At 32.0% G+C, this 18243-nt stretch overlaps 1 protein-coding gene across 1 annotated transcript in view; it reads right to left on the bottom strand.

Moving 5' to 3' along the window:
• LOC145312647 (filamin-A-like) overlaps window positions 1-18243 on the bottom strand; it is a 218378-nt gene that overhangs the window by 42369 nt on the left and 157766 nt on the right. The window contains exons 15-16 of the mRNA XM_080151908.1: window positions 2493-2580; window positions 1903-2036 (exon numbers count right to left, since the gene is read on the bottom strand). Coding sequence (XP_080008034.1) covers window positions 1903-2036; window positions 2493-2580 — 222 coding nt within the window. The remainder of the gene's footprint in view (window positions 1-1902; window positions 2037-2492; window positions 2581-18243) is intronic.

An 18243-nucleotide genomic window follows, 5' to 3' on the forward strand; every position in this document is an offset into this window, starting at 1 on the left:
GTAGATAGATAGATAGATAGATAGGTAGATATACAGACAGACAGATAGATAGATAACAAATATTCACTTCAAAATCATGTTATTTCTAAACAAGTATACAGCCATTAAAGAGTGGATACATAGACAAATAGATAGATAGATAGACAGAAAGATAGATAAGATAACAAATATTCAATCTAAAATTATGTTATTGTTCAACAAGTATACAGCCATTGAAGGGTGAGTAAATAGACAAATAATATAATAAGACAATTACAGACATATAGACTATCTAAATAAAGAGTTTATTATACTCAGGGAAGAAGGGGACATTGGACTGTTGATTATAATGATTAACAACACGTCGTCTTATTTGTTGGATAAGAATAAACATTTTGTATTTTTATTAAATCTTGATTGGATTGTACAAACTAGCAGTTCTAATTTAGAGATGGGGTTATTTCGTTTTATTGTATTTGGGCTTTGCATCCATTTATCTTTTATAGTCTTATACCCTTAGGATCCCTGAAAATACTAATAATGACAGGTAGACGGATTGGTTGAGAACCCATTAATAAAAAGTTATTTTAAAATTGTTTTCCTCTTGGTTTTCCTTAAAGGAGGTGATACAAAAACTTGGACGATTTTGTCCAATAGCAGCAAAATCATGCAAATTATATAGAAAGAAAACAAAGAAATGTCTTTCCAGTATGGTTTCGAAACCAATCAAAATCCAAATATAAAACGGTTCTAGCCATACTGAAAAATCGCGTAAAGCATTGTATTACAGACAATTTTCCACGAAATATTACAATACAAATCATAAAATCAATAACATTTTGAATTTTAATGTACGCGGAATGCTGTCTATAATGCGATGCGATAAATAACTATTATCTTATATTTTTAGTTATTTTTAAGCACCCCATCTTAATGTAAAATTTGTTTTATAATATTTCTGAAGCCAAAATTATGATGGAATTATTTAAGCACGATTAGATAAAAAGTGGGGGAGATAAAAACAGGGATGACAACATTCTTAGGTAGCAAAGCATAAAAAATCTTAGTATGTCTTGTAAAGCATGACCAACAGCGGACGGGCAAAATAATGTAGGGACTTAGTAATCTTCCCTGATAATTTCAGCAGTCTATCTTCAATAGAAGACCAGAAATCAAATTTCCCACATAGCATTACGGACTTACTGACAGAAACAGAAGGACAGACAAATTGAATTATAGAGAAGCTTCGCTATTAAAAAGAGATAAAGAGCCTTACAGCAACGATAAAAAAGAGAAATGAAAAAAGAGGAAAAAAGAGAAGAACTAAGAAAGAGAAATAAAACAGAAATTGAGTTAAAATTTACAAAAAAAAATCTCCAACTTATTAAACCTTTCAGTAAAAGAAAGTTGCATATTTATTTACATAGAATTTAAGCAAACAATTTTAATTCGTTTTTTAGAGGTAATTCAAGCGTATTTTGTTTCTGAGTAAATACAGGATAGTAACTTTATATTAAGTAAATTAAATACAGAAATTGATATCAACGGATATAGGATATACGTGGATATATTGACAGGGAAAAGTTTAAGTTGCTAATATGGACATTATTTATTGGTTAGTTCGTTTATCCATTAGAAGTGAAGGGTGAGTGTAAAGGGCTGTCTACCCTCTCAAACTTCAAAAACCCCTCATCTTACCCCCTTAAAATTAAAAAAATACATTAGATTAACCACTTTAAACCTTTGAAACCCCTCATTTTACCCCTATCAAAATAAAAAACTTGGATGTCCCTAGGGGGAGAAGGGAGCCATATGATGTTAGGCATATTTAGGGAAAGCACGATTTAAAAAAAATTATATTAGGGTAACCTATACATTAGGGAAACAAATTATTAAACATAAATTTAGATGAAATCTACTTACAAAGATGGCTCTGGGATCGAAGACCATGCATTTGAAGGGACTGTTCTCAATATCCTCGCCGTCGTAGAGCACGTGTATCCGCCACTCACCCGCCTCGTCAGGCTGGAACGACGCGTAGAAGGTCCCATTGTCGTCTGAAAAATATATTTATTAGTATGGATACATAATTTAGACAAATGCCTGACCCAAATTGTAGAGACCTTTTTACAATACATTCTTTTTGTTTCCCCTCCCCTCCCCCCTACAAAAAAAAGATTTCAACGAACGGACAAACAGATATCATTATGCTTTTCTATTAAATAATATATTAAGTGTAAAGGTATAATAAATGTATAATGCAGACATCCGCAGAAACTAGTGGTGGAGACCTTTTTCGTCTGCTAGCAAAATGATGTCTACTATTTTGTCGAGGCTTGCCTGTGTTTATATTTCCATCGCTAATGGATGATATTCGTGCCCTCCCCCCTACTTTCTTTTAATTTAATACCTGCAAAATAAATGTAGGTCTTTGAACTGACTAATCAAGATTTAATAAAAGTAGCCAAATTTAAAGCCAACTAATGAGAGAACGATTACAAAAATATAATTACCTGAAACTGGACACCCTAATGGTTTGTTGGTCGGTGAGTATGCAGTTACTTCCAGTAAGTCAGGCCGGGCCGCGTGATGAGGGTTTATCTGAAAAATTTTTTTATAAAATGAGTATAAAAGTAATATGATGTTTGTCTATGTGACTGTATCTAACTAACCACTGAACCGATATGGCTTTATATTAAAGTGAATCTTTTGTTGGTCATATGAAGGTTAATTTTATTTATTTTTGGAGGAGATTACCCAAGCCCCTTCCAAGAGGCCTTTAGTGCAAAATCTGGTGGAAGTTTCTCTATGATACCAAATGATACATAATGTTTCAGTATGGCTCATAACCGGTTGTTTAAATCCAGTGGACATTAATCGGTATTGAACCATAACCTAAACCTATTTCTACCTTAAATATAACATATATTTGATTCCTGCATGTATACTTATAGATATAATTTGACAACTTAATGCTATCAAATTACCAAAAAATGGCTTTTGTTAGACATTTAAACATGCAGTATATATTTAAACAAAAATGATTTTGGCTATTAAATTTGTACTTAAAAGTACATGGGTCCTTTCCCTTATGGAGAGATGTATAAACTATAATTCCTGCGGTGCACTAACCCTGCAAGTACTAAATATACCCAAACAGAACCTAATTTATGGTGGCTTCGAAACCTTTTAATATCCACAGGATTAGAACAGGTTATCAGCCATTACAGATAACTTTCCATGAAAATTAAGCGAAAAATATAAAATTATAATCTGTTATATTAAATTTTATATTTTAATATCCACGGAAAGCTGTCTAAATTACAATGCAGTAGATAACTTTCCTATGTTCCTGAGTTTAATAAACTAATGCTGCTCAAAAACATATCAAAATTGGACTTCACCCATACCAACTAATTTTTTTTTTATTTTATTTATTATTTTATAAACTAGACGCTGCGCCCCCTAGCATCTAGGGGCTCTGTATTAAAAGAGGCATAAAAGGGCTAGAAAAAAGCTGAAAACCAGGATTTAAAACTGAAAATTAAAAAGCCTAGAACCATCACAAGACCTATGTAAAGCATGCTTAAAATAGAGAACCCATCAGTTGAGTAGTTATTGAGATCTTAAGCTTTAGACAAAAAAAAAACCTTACTACTTTGCATAATAAGATGAATATACATTAATTCAAACTTTTAATTAAAAAAAAGGTTTCAAAGGTTAGGTTAATATTGTTGTCATTTAATCTAACCCTATATGACAAGTTGTCCATTCGTCCTTCTGCTTTTAAAATATTCTATCATTTAATCAAAAAATCTTTAAGCTCTCTGCAAAAAAATAGCTATTCTATTTTATGAAAACTGTAGTAAGCTTGTTATTGCTGCGCTGTTTATTTTAACTTTTGGGTGTTTTGTGAGAGCGCCAATCAAATAATTTGTCATGACGCATTTCATATCGACAAATACCGATTCAGTACCGTAATTTTAATTCACTGTGTCTTTGGGTGTGCGTCTGTCTGTTTGTGTGTGTATATGTAGTATCTGAAAGTATTTATTCATCAGGGAGAGAGGGGACGTCGTGCTGTATTGTGTATATTATACTAGCCCTCAAAGTTTTATAATAACGTTTTCTTTTTCGTTGATTAAACAACCTTGGAAACTTTTATTGATTTTTTTATTGTTTGGTATATAAAGTTGAGTCTCCTAACGTTTAAACTACTAACTGTAATCTATGTAAGGGATAATTTTGTGTATCATAATCGGGGATGTAATTGTACATCAATTTATTATCCATTGTCTTATCCCTTTAGATCCCTGAGTTGAATTATTATGTCGCCTAAGCTACGCTACAATGAGAGGTGTAATCTCGTTCTTGTTGTGTGTTGGTTTTTATGCCTGCTTACTTATAGGTCTGTTTTTGTGTGTACATGGGTGTGTTTTTGTGTATAATTATGTGCAAAATGTGTTTTACACTGTTTTTTTTGTACACATGTGTTTTTGGTTTTATCAATCAGGAGAGGGGTATTTATCATAAAAAAAAGTTTTTTTCTACTTTTTCACCAACATTTTTTCAATATTAAAATTAAAAAAATATTATAATTTTTATATTAACTAGCGACTAAGCCCCTTGGGGCTAAGTATATGAAAAAATATCTTAAAACCACCCCAAGACATAATTTGTCAATAGAATGGGCTAAAACCATTACAGGAGCTATAGTGAAGCTTACCTAAAACAGAATACCCAATCGGGTTAGTAGTTACTGGGATCCCAAGCTACAGACAAAAAACCTCATTACTTTATATGATAGGATCATTCGGTACTTGCTTACATGTGGTAGACTGGAGCACAGAAAACCCCCCCCCCCCCCGCTTAGTTTTGACAAAAATCAAAAATAAGGGGGGGGTAGTTTTTTAATGTCTGGAAAACGGCAAGGAGGAAAAGTGCTCAGCAAGGCAAAGACTTAACCCCCCCCCTTAATTTTGAAGAAAATCAAAAATAAGGGGGGGGTAGTTTTTTCACTGTACACACGCCAGAAAGTTGAGTGAGGTAAATCAAGAAAATCCAGTATACCAGAGGGGAAACCTTATTACAGGGATATTCATGTTTTGGGGCATAATTTCCTTATTTATTGACTTTGGCCAGTAAAAGGTTTTAATTTTGCGCAAAATTAAAACCTTTTACTGGCCAAAGTCAATAAATAAGGAAATTATGCCCCAAAACATGAATATCCCTGTAATAAGGTTTCCCCTCTGGTATACTGGATTTACTTGATTTACCTCACTCAACTTTCTGGCGTGTTGTACAGTGAAAAAACTACCCCCCCCCTTATTTTTGATTTTCTTCAAAATTAAGGGGGGGGTTAAAAACTACCCCCCCCTTATTTTTGATTTTTGTCAAAACTAAGCGGGGGGTTAAAAAACTACCCCCCCCTTATTTTTGATTTTTGTCAAAACTAAGCGGGGGGGGGGGTTTTCGGTGCTCCGGTCTTCACATGTAAGCAAGCACCGATCATTCATTGTCCAATTCCTGTCATCATAATTTTGTGTCTGCATTTTTTGGGGGTTGATCACAACCCTTTAAATAAATAATGGAAAAACGATTAGAAAGCTATTAGTAATGCTATTTTAATTCAGAGTTAGTTGACAGTGGGCCTTAAATCATACTGGTATTCATAGTTTTTATAAATACATTGTCTGATTCAAAAACATTGGGTACTTTTAATAATGAACGATATAATTTACATCCCATTTGTATTAACCATTAAAAATTCCAATAATTTAATTATTTTTAAGTTTTAAAGTGAGCTCTATTGTAACTCTATTTTTTAGTGTTCTAAAATTCCTCGCCCTAATTTACAAACAACTTTTTGCAATTTTAGGGGTTGGTGGGGTGTGTGTAAAATCTGCCCTTATTTGATCTTTTTAGCAGAAATATATATAGATATCCTTATAATAAAGTAACAGGATGTTTGTGTGTCTGTGTGTTTGTGTGTTTGTACCGAAGGATCTCGCTAACCGCTGAACTGATCGGGTTCTCCTTAACAGGGTATATTCCCATATGTCCCGGGAAGGTTTATAACTATTTTGGGGGAGGGTACCACCACCCTCCCTAGAGAAATTAAATTTTTTTTAAAATTTATCGATTTTAGAAAGAGAGTTCAACGAAAAATAAACATCAAACGTTAAATAGCTATATTTTGAATATAAATAAAACAATTAAAGTGCCACTAGAGGCCTCTAGGGGCGTAGCCGCTAGTTCTAAATAATCTATAATACAAAGTAGAATGATGTCTGTCCGGCTGTCCGTCCGTCCGTCCGTCTGAAGCTTAAGATCTCGGTAACCACTGAACCGATCGGATTCTACTCTTTAGGGAATATACCTACTGGTCCTGTGGTGGTTTTAGGCTATTTTTTTGGGGGGTGGGACACCCCCAACCCCTCACAAAAAAAAAACAAAAATCACCCCCCTTTTTTTTTTTTTTTTTGTAGGAGATATCCTTGGTCCTTTTTTTGCAAAAGATTTCCTTGGTCCTTACTTACTTGATACTTGGCTTGTTAATCTTCATTTTCTACTTGTGTAGCGAGTTGAAGATGTTGGTACTGATAATTTTGTTATCTTTTGCTAATTCATATATTTTTTCAATTTTGATCTTATTTTTTTTTTTTTTTACTTATTTCACCTTAACTTTTTTTTATCATCTCTCGGGGCAAAGCCCCAAGAGGCTAGTGGCGAAGCCGCTAGTAAGATATATAGTAAAAATTTGGTCAATATGTAGATGATGATACCATACTATTTTCTATAGAAGTATGTAGAAATTGGCAGCCGCGCGTCAGCCGGTCATACGCCTCCGGGTAATTTTACAATTTACAACAAAACTGGTAATCCCTTTTAAATTTTAAAATCAACTACAATCTATCTAAATCCTCAATAACAAAGTAGCTTCACACAGGCTGTTTTTAGGCTATTTTTCTGCCCATACCATCCCTTTTCATTAATACCTATCACTTTTTATTTGCATAAAGGGGCGGCTGTATAAACAGAATTATGCCCTTATTTATAAGAACAGTTTGTATGTTAATAATGTTTATAGAATATATATGGATATATCGAAAGAAGAAAATTTATCGACAATTTAGGTTGCTAACAAGCTAATATATTGGCCAGTTCGTTTATCCAGTAGGAGGGGAAAGGGTAAGGAGAGTTGATGGGGATATTGTTATTTTAACTAGCTGCAAGCACAACCTTATCAGAGTACATGAAAATCTGGTACAACATCCAAGTAATAATACATCCATTTTGTTTGCATATATGTACATATAAAGATTGATTGTAAAAATGAAATTATGCCCTTATATATAAGCTTCTTGCAAATAAATTGTTTTATCAAAATTGACTTATTTTTGTTAGCGTAGCTACTCTATATCTAGCATATGTTCGTCCGTCCTAGCTTTATATTCATGATGAAACATTGATTCTATAATTGTTGGGACTTAATAGCAAAAAAGGATGGTGTTGGTCTAAAACAGACATAATTAGAATCAAATATTGCTTGATCTACGCCCCTAGCCTTTAAGAAGCAGAGAAGAGCTAGTAAAATAGCTTAAAACTACTCCAAGCCTTAAACCAGAAAATACTTAAACCATTATTGGAGCTTGCCTAAAGAAGATAACTCAATTGGTTCAATAGCTATTGAGATCTTAAGCTTCAGACAAAAACCCTTAATACTTTTTAAAATAAGATACCAAAGACTTTGGAGATAAAAAAATTCTTTAAGTTAGAAGATAAAACCCTGTGCACATAAACTATGTAAAGATACATCCTATATATAAAATAGTAGGATTTTTATTTGTCTTGAGCTAAAGATCTCTGAAAATGTAAATCTAAATTGGCTCAGTGGCTGTACTTTTCAAGGAAGCTATATAAATGTCCTGGGGTGGTTTTAGGCTACTTTCCTGGCTTCTCACGAAGCAACTAGTACTTTTATATGATTCTAAGGAATCTATCTATCTAAATAGTTTCATGCCTATCTTTTTACCAATTAACCCTTAAAGACTATCTTAATTTAACAGTGGAAAAAACATGAATCTATAGGGATAAGACAATGGTCGATAAATTGATGTACAATTACATCCCCAATGAAATACACTAAATTATTCATTCTGTACATTACAATTAATTGAAACCTTTGAACACTAAACTTAATGAACCCACCAATCAAAATTCAATAATAGCCTCCAAAATTATTAAGCCACCAGTAAGTAAAATTTATTATAAAACTTTGGAGACTAGTGTAATAAACAGTTTAATGTACCCTTCCTCCCTGGGTACAACTAGTTAATTTTTTAAAAATTCCTTTTTATTAAAAATTACAGAAATAATCCATGGTGCAATATCTAATAGCCATCTTTGTCTAATTTTTTTGTGATTTAATACCAAATCAGTTATATTACATGTCAAACAAAGAGGTGGGATAGGTATACTCAAGAAAAATGTAATCCCCCCTCTAAAAAATAAAAAAAATTAGGGGTGGGGGGGAGGTTATTATATTTATCTAAGGAGGGTGGTGGTACCAGGGGCGTCCAAGCTTTTTCATTTGGGGGGGGGGGGGGGGGGGTAAAAATTTGAAAATAAAAATTTTGGGGGTGCCAACGGCACCCCCAAATTTCACTTGGAGGGGGGGGGGGTAATCACCCCTTTACCCCCCCCCCCCCCTTAGACGTCTATGGGTGGTACCCTACCCTAAAATATTTTTTTTTTAATTTTTTAAAACCTCCCCAGGACCTATAGGAAGCTGCATTGTAAAGGAGAACCATATAGGTTCAGTGGTTAGCGAGATCCTTCGTTACAGCCAGAAACACACACACAGATCCTATTACTTTTATATAATGATATATGTTTTTCTTTAAGTTTATCTGTTTCCAAGCAGACATACAGTTGGTAAGATAGATTTATGCGGGGAAAGGGATAGAGATCTTATACAACAATATTACATCCCCTGTCAAAGATATTGACTCTATTGTTATGCAATTTAAAGTTTTATAAACACTGTTTCTCATTCGTAGGTTTAAAAACTTTGGATACTATTACCAAACCAGGATTGAGTGGCTTTTAGACAAGTAGTGTTCAAACTTTTTAACCAGCAATTTTAATCTACAGATTGGGTGTTTTTGTGCATCAACATTGGGGATGTACATTTATTTATCGTCCATTGTCTTATCCATGTAAACATGCTTGTATTTAAACAATTGAATACATGTCCATAACTATGTATTTAATAGTGAATCAGTTATATAAGATGTCAAGAACGGATGTTTAATTTCCGCCCCCATCCCCCTTGACTTTCTATCCACCTTTCTGTCTTGCTATCTAAATCTCTAGATATCTCTCTCTCCTCTGTATGTCTCTTGATATCTGATTACCCCCTTAATGAGTCTTATATCAGTTATTTTTTTCTTTATTCGTATTTTTTCGTATTGTATTATGTAAAGAATACAACTTTTCCATAGTGAAGCTACTTCATAACAAACTTTGTCTGTCCGTTCGTCATAAGTGATGTACTTGAATTTGTATGAACATTCCTTTAAACTCAGGTAAGGAGGGGGCATTGGACTGGAAATTAAACATACATCTTAAGTTCTCAGCTTCGTTGGCTTAAAACGTTGATTGCTTTATTTGTCCAAACTTTTAGATCAGTAATTTCAATATACAAAAGGGGTAATTTTGTTTATCATAATTGGGGGTTACTATAGTTATCAAGCTAAAGATGAAATATAGAAAAGTAGCTGGACAAAGTGTCTAAAAATTAGCCTTGTGACGTCATAAAAATAATATCTTTTTAGGGGCTTTCTTTTCCACTTCTCATCTCATCTCTCTCAATTTTATGACGTCACATGGCTGATTTTTGAGACACTTTGTCCGGCTACGTGGAAAAGTTTTGTTCTTAGCAACTAATGGATTATTTTATCCTTGTTTTTATATGAAACAACAATATTATCCAGGGTTCTGAAGGGATAAGACAATGTGGATAAATTGATGTACATCTCCAATGATTATACATAATATTACCCCTTCTGTAGATTACAATTAGAGGTTTTACTGTTTGAACACTCAACTTAGAGAACCAACCAACTAAAAATCAATTAAAGTCCCCAAATGTGTTAGGCCAACGAATAAGAAAAACTTTGGGGACTAGTGTAATAAACAGCCCAATATCCCCTCCCTTTATGCTAAAAATCGCTTGTTTATAGGCTTTGCTATAAAAATCCAATAATTTTCCACAAACAAAAATAACTAACAGATGCATTTATTTATTAAGTAAAAACAAGGAAGTCAAAATCCACAGAAATGAAGCTTTGAAAACAGTTCATACACTTAATATTTGTGTACGTTTATGAAATTGATTAAAAAGGTGTTTTTTTTTAAGTACTGCGCTATTTATCCAACTCGTCTATAGAAAAAAATCACCAACTCCCAAAAAATGTCTACTTTTTTAAAAAACTAAAATTAAAAGTGTAAAGTCGACTTTTTCTCTCCCCCCTTTCCCTCAAGTTCCCCAAGGGAAAACATACATCCATAAACTAATTGTAGAAAAGTTTAGCTGCTGACAAAGTGCATTTTTCAGACCGTTTTTAGAGTTTTTAAAGAAGGGTAAATTAAAATTACTTTTTGGGTTGCAACAATTTTTTAAACTTACAAAAAGTTAGGAAATGATGACTTTTACTGAATTATGAAAAAAAGAGCAGCAAACATGTATACAGTAAACTATAGGACAATGTTGTTTAAAATATCGCGTGTTTAGGGATAAGTCAATAGATGATAAATCTATGCACATCCCCAATGTTGATACACAAAGTTACCCTTTCTGTAGATTCAAATCATTTGTTGAAAAGTTTAGATATTACTCTACCAAACAAAATTTTACAAAAGTCAAAGAATTTTTTAAGCCTAAGAATAAGAAATGTGTGAATAAAACTTTGGGAACCAGTATTATCTACTATGTCCCTTTCTCCCTATTATGATTTTTACCTATATTACGATAAAAATGTACTTTTAAAACAAAGGCATTTACAGACATATTACAGTATAATGAGCGATCAAACAGACATGTTAACGTACAAACGGACATATTTTAGTTAAATACTTGCTTATTTTATAACTAGTTGGTAAAAAAAATGCACAAAATGAACAATGCTAGAGAATTTTTGCGTGGGCGCGCTGTGTTTCACCTTTTTCAGATGTTTCTTGAAAACAACGTTTTTAACCCAATCAATATATGAATAGAGTCGTTTCTATTTGTTACCTAAGATACCAGTAATGGCTCAATAAAGGTTCTTTTTTACCTCAAAGAGCTTGGTAAGGTTTTAGACTATTTTTCAATAAAGAAAGACAAATGTAATTTTGAATTTTATTATTATAAATATCATAAGCACACCCTTGGGGCTCTGAGTCATTTGTATGCACGCAAAATAGAGGGTGTTCCACCTGTTAAACTTAGAAATAATAATTTATCAAATTTTGATAAATTTGGCAGGAATTGTCAACTAATACTTAGGTATGTGACATTGAAGTCAGGCAATAATCTATCATTTTTTTGTGCGGAAACTATAAATCACCTTAAAAAATGTGGAAACATTTTTGGTTAGGTATACATGGAAACATTAGGTTTCGAAGTTTGGATATTGTCCAATAAGAGAGATATATTTATACATATCCTATTTTATCAAACAGTAAGCTTTTATGTCTAAAGCTTAAGATTTCAATAACTACTGAACCCTTTGGTTTTTTTTTATTATCAAGCTATTTCATCCTATAGCCTCTTCTAATGTATAGCACATGCCTGGGGCGTAGACGCTAATTAATGTGCATACAAGGGATATATTATTAATATATTAATCCCCATACAAAAAAAAGATTACATTGCCATCTATTTAGGAACTTAAGAGCTGACCTATTTATTAATGGTTTCATCTTAATGTGATTAAACAGAATTAAATAATGTAAAGTCTCAGATTTTAAATCTTATTCTGTAATGTTTTATTCATAAAACACTAAATAATTATTAATTTATGATATAAATAAAGTCTTAGTAATAAAATAATTTTTTAGAATATGAAAATTAAAATAAATATAAAATTTCATTTGCACGCTCTAGCGGCAAAATTTTAAACTATGTATAATACAAACATCGAGACTAGAATGATGAAAAAAGTAAATCTCTCTACTCCTAGCCTACAGAAACAATATAAAACATTAAAAAAACATTGATTTTAAGTAGCGCAGCAATATCAATAACTATAAATGTCTAGTACCGCAAATAGACCCAATTTTTGGTAGATATTGTCAATAAAAACCTTACATGTTAATTTTATAATAGACCAAATAAACCAGTTTCTTTTAGCCCCAAGGACGGAGTCCCTGGATAACAACCCTGATATTAAAATTATGATTTTTATTCTAGATGTGTTCAATATTGTCTGTAATACGATGTTATATATGATTTATTAGTATGGCTGAGAACCGGTTTTATTGGTTTTGAAGCCATACTGGAAATAATAAAATATATAATGAAGCTTGTAAAAAATATCTGAAAGTTGATTTATTTATAGATATAAATTTTTTAAAAAATATCAAGATTTTTATTGTCTGAAGCTTAAGATCTCATTAACTATTGAACCCATTGGTTTCTCTATTTTAGGTAAGCTTTACAAATGTCCTATTTTATTTGTTTTCAGATTTAAATAATATAATGATTTTCCTCGTATTCATTTCAATCCGGTGGATAGGAACCGGTTCTCATCCATACAAAAAAAAACTATGTCTATCATCAAATTATATCCAGCTTTCTACGAATGTAAAAAAAAACAGTTTTTTTAGCCCATGCATTCGGCACCTCGGGGCAAAAAAAAAATACTTTTATTTATATATTCTATATCCGCGGAAAGCCGTTTATATATAATACATATTTTATATTCATAATACAATGCGAGAAATAACTATTATTACTTCATTGCAACTTTTCTAATCCATAGATACTTGGGGTGTAGCCGCTAGTACACATTTAACGAACATTATGAGGGATTTTGTAATGATGTACTTATCCCATGACAAATATTTTATATTACATGTATTGAGTAGATTACATCTTGTGTTGGCCACTTTGTTAATTTATTAAAATAGAATTAAAAAATGTTCGGACTCAAATTTTTAAATCTTATTCTGTAATGTTTTATTCATAAAACAATGTATAATTATTAATTTATAATGTAAATAAAATTTTAGGAATAAAATAATTGATAAAATATGAAAATTAGAGATCATATAAAATTTTATTTGCACGCTCTAGCGGCATCATTTCAAACTATGTATAATACATGGATCAAGATAAGTATGGCGAAAATTGTTATTTTAAATCTTTATTTCAATCAGGGTACTTTTAAGATATTAACACAATATAACAATAGTAATGTTGCTTATAAGTAGCGCAGCAATATCAATAACTATGAATGACTAGTACCGTATATAGAACCAAATTTTGGTAGATGTTGTCAATAAAAACCTTACATGGTAATCTTATAATGGACTAAAGGACGAAGTCCCGGGATAACAACCCTGATATTAATATTATGATTTTTATTTTAATATGTGTCCAATAATGTCTGTAATACGATGTTATACATAATTCTTTTCAGTATAACTGAGAACCAGTTTTATTGGTTTTGAAGCCATACTGGAAATAATAAAATAATGAAGCTTGTAAAAAATATCTTAGAGTTGATTTATTTATAGATATCAAATTTTTTTAAAATAGCAAGATTTTTATTGTCTGAAGCTTAAGATCTCAATGACTACTGAACCCATTGGTTTCTCTATTTTAGTTAAGCTTTTCCACTTTATAGCCTCTACTAACAAATTGCACATGCTATGGGCGTAGCTGCTATTGCAGGTTTATCTCATTAAAACGTCTATCTTTAAAAACGCCAATCTCAGAAAACGCCCATCTAAAAAAAACGACTTTCTCATAAAATGCCTACTACATTTAGAAATAAAGCATTGTTTCATATCTAGTATTCAATAGCATGAAAAGACTATATTTTGACAGATAAACATGTAAACCTAAGATTAGCTTCCAAATTAAGAGAATTGAATTTATATTACGCATATCCATACAATTAAGTAACAAGATGTCTGTCTGTTTGTGTGCACTGAATGTTCTCGATAACTGCTGAACCGGTCGGGTTCTCCTTAACTATTTTGGGGGAGGGTACCACCACCCTTCCTAGAGAAATCACAAAAAAAATTGATTTTTATGCAGAGAGATTTCAACGCAACATAGATAGGTATCGTAGAGACTTGAACCAAAAACCCAAGTATTTAAAGTGCCATTATAGGTCTCTAGGGCGTAGCCTCTAATATATCTATAATACAAAGTAGTACGATGTCTGTCTGTCTGTCTGTCTATCTGTCTGTCCGTCTGTCTGTCTGAAGCTTAAGATCTCAGTAACCACTGATGGGCTCTACTCTTCAGGGAATATACCTGCTGGTCCTGTGATAGTTTTAAGCTATTTTCTTGGGGGGTGGGACCCCCCCCTCCAAAAAAATGAAAAATACCCTCCCCCCTAAAAAAAAATTCTTTTTACAACTTAAATTAAAAAAATGGGGTCGACTAACCTACACCCCCCCTAAAAAAAAATTTCCCCACACAAAATTTTTTATTTTCTTTTTCTTTTTAACTTTAGATAACACAAAATAGGTTGATCAAACCTCTTGGGGCTAAGCCCCCAGAGGCTAGGGGCGAAGCCGCTAGTATAATACAAAGTAGAACGATGTCTGTCTGTCTTTTTGTTTGTAGCGAAGGATCTCGCTAACCGCTGAGCTGATCGGGTTCTCCTTTACAGGGTAACTTCTCATAAGTCCCGGAAAGGTTTACAACTATTATCTTGGGTGGTGGGACACCACCAACCCCTCCCCAAAAATGAAAAATTACCCCCCAAAAACCAATTTCCTTTGATAACTAAAATTAAAATAGTGGGGTCGACTACCCCCCCCCCCCCCAAAAAAAAAAAAAAAAAGTTTCCCCCTCCAAGAGATTTTTTTAAAAAGTTTCTTTCAAAACTAAAATACAAAAAGTTGGTTCGTTCAAACCTCTTGGGGCAAAGCCACCACAGGCTAGGGCGAAACCACTAGTTGATTATAAAGTGGGATATATTAATGATATATTTATCCCAATCCAAAAGATGATTAGAGTGATATAGTGAAAAGGTGTCCCATTCTTCACTGTTTTATCACCTGTAAATTGGAGCGAATATTAATATTTAAATAGAATTAAAAACGTAGGGACTCAAATATTAAATCTTATTCTGTAATGTTTTATTAATTTAACAACATATAATTATTAATTCATAATATAAATAAAATCTTAATAATAATTTTTTTTTAAATATGAAAATTAAAATAAATATAAAATTTCATTTGCACGCTCTAGCGGCAAAATTTTATACTATGTATAATACAAACATCGAGGTAAGTATGGAGAAAAATGATAACTTAAAACTTATTTCTCGCATCGTACAAATAAAATAAACATTCAAGAACAATAATAATGTTGCTTATAAGTAACGCAGCAATATCAATAACCATAATTGACTAGTACCATAAATAGACCCAATTTTTGGTGGATATTGTCAAAAAAAAACCTTACATGTTAATTTTATAATGGACCAGTTTTGTTAAGCTCGAAGGGACCGAAGTTCCAGGATAACAAAACGTGTATCAATTTTAATATTCGTGGAAAATTGTCTGTAATATGATGATATACATGATTTTTCAGTATTGATGAGATCCGGTTCTAATTCAGCGGATATTGATCAGTTTCATAGTCATATTGGAAATGATAAGATAATAATGCGTAAAAAATATCTAAAGTTCAAAATCCTAATATGAGGTAAGTGCTTTCTTTTTAGCTAGAGATACTTCCATAAATGGTTAATGACTTGATTTTTTTTACATGATAAAATTTTAACATCTGACTTATATAACAATCAAATTCATTTATCCTATTTTAGGATATTGGTAACAAAATTACTGGATGAAAAGTTTAGACACTTTCCCATATCAGACATTTGCAAATTTTTTTTCTGGCAAATAATCATTGGAGGAAATTATTATCAAACTTATTATACAACTAGCGGATACGCTCCCTAGAAGCCTCTAGGAGCACTTTAGGAGGAGAAAGTTGAATCCCTAAACCCAATTTATAAAATTTAGATTTAAAAAAGAAGAACCCTATCGGTTCAGCGTTTAGCGATATTCTTCGGTACAGACAAATATACAAACATCCTTTTACTTAATTATAAGGATTTTAAGGACGGGGTAATCAATTTTTCAAATTTTAAAGTGAGTAAATGAGGGAATAGAAAGTTTGAGGAGGTAAACACTCCTATAATCCCACCGTTTGACGTTTATGCCATTGACAGGACTATTTTATAAGTTTGAGGGAAAGAATCATTTATGCCTATCTTTTTGGCAACTGCAGACCATCATGGAACAAATTATGGAATAGCTGTTCTACATTAAAGCTTGGGCTTTCAGTAAATTATGTTGAAAATTGACCAATTTTACTGTGGCTTTTAACACAAATTAAGTTCTCAAACGATAATAATGGATATATAATATACGTGGATATTGTGAGAGATTCTTGCATACCCTGTCTTAACCGAAGGATATCCCTAACCACTGGACCGATATGGTTCACCTTTACAATGTAGCTTCTCATATGACTTGGGAAGGTTAAAAACTATTTTTGGGGAGGGTATCACCAATCACCCAATAAAAATCGCCCCTAGAAAAGATATACCAAGACCGCCACTGATTATTTTATTATTGTACTTTGCTACTCCATAAAGCAGAACTTGACTGTTTTGTCCGTGTGTCCTTCCCTATACCCATAAGATAATAATGATAATATTATAATGAGTCTGGACACACGGACTTTAAGTGATAAGACAATTCTTATAAAAAAGCAACAGGATATATGTGTGTCTGTGTGTTTGTCTGTGTGTCTGCCTGTACCAAAGGATCTCCCTAACTGTTAAACCGTTATGGTTCTCCTTTACAATTGAAATCAATTCAAATATATGAACAACAAATGTTTCCCTCCTTAGAATAATATCATTGATGGAAAAGTTAATACCATCCATTTAAAAAAGATTGACAAACTTTCAAGCCAACGCATTGCAGAATGTGTTTATAAAACCAACATATCAACATCATCAAAACAGATTTAAACTAATGAGACTATTTAAAATGTTATTTTTTAATAAAATATTATAACATATAAGTTCTTTCTATCCCCTTATTCTTGCTACAAAGTCTCGACTAAAGATAATTATTAAGATATTTGAGTTTAAGCTTTTAGTGTATTAATTTATTGTATATCTCTTATTCAATACAAAGCAGTTTTAACAGGTATAAGACAATTGGAAAGACTTATTAGTTTAGATGACAATGTAAACATGTAGTTAATGAACCAACCAATCAAGAAAGTCACCAAATGTTTTAAGCTTTGAGTACCAATATAAATTTAAGTACAATATCCCCTCCCTCCATATAAATATTACAGAGTCTAGACTGAGTAGATACTGTAAATTGAAGAACAAAAATTGAAAAAAATTGACAGACATACTGACAGAGTTGACTAAACATTGCTACTTCGCTACTAAAAATGATCTTTAAATACTAAAAAGTGGCCAAATAAGAAACAAGGATAAAAAATCTAAAAGTAGCGAAGCTCAGAAATCTAAAGCTTAGAAGAACATCCAAGCAGATGAAAGAAATAAAGTTTTAAATCGATAGGACAATTCTAATATGCCTAAATTAACAATAAGAGCTATCCATTCCTGACAGTCTGACCATAATTATAAAAAGCTTCGTTATTAACAATGTGTTAATTGGAGTTAGAGGCGGGGTGTTAGATAATTATAAGGCTAAAATTATGATAAATAAGACACTTAGTAAAAAGAGCATTTTTAGCTTAAATTCGCTAATTGCTATACTCAAGGACCTTTTACATATTTTTAAAAAAATATTTAATTATGAAAACAAAGCTTATTTTATGGTTATTTATGCTATAAACACTAGATATTGTGATTCCTAGGACGAATAGACAAATTGTTATAAGCTAAGCATCTTTTTAAAAATAGTATGTCCGAAGTAATTATTATGTTCAACTTTTTATGGGATAGGTTTTTGTGAAATTTGTGAAGCAAT

Source organism: Acartia tonsa, chromosome 2 (genome assembly GCF_053477335.1).
Source record: "Acartia tonsa isolate MP-2025a chromosome 2, ASM5347733v1, whole genome shotgun sequence".
Taxonomy (NCBI): domain Eukaryota; kingdom Metazoa; phylum Arthropoda; class Copepoda; order Calanoida; family Acartiidae; genus Acartia; species Acartia tonsa.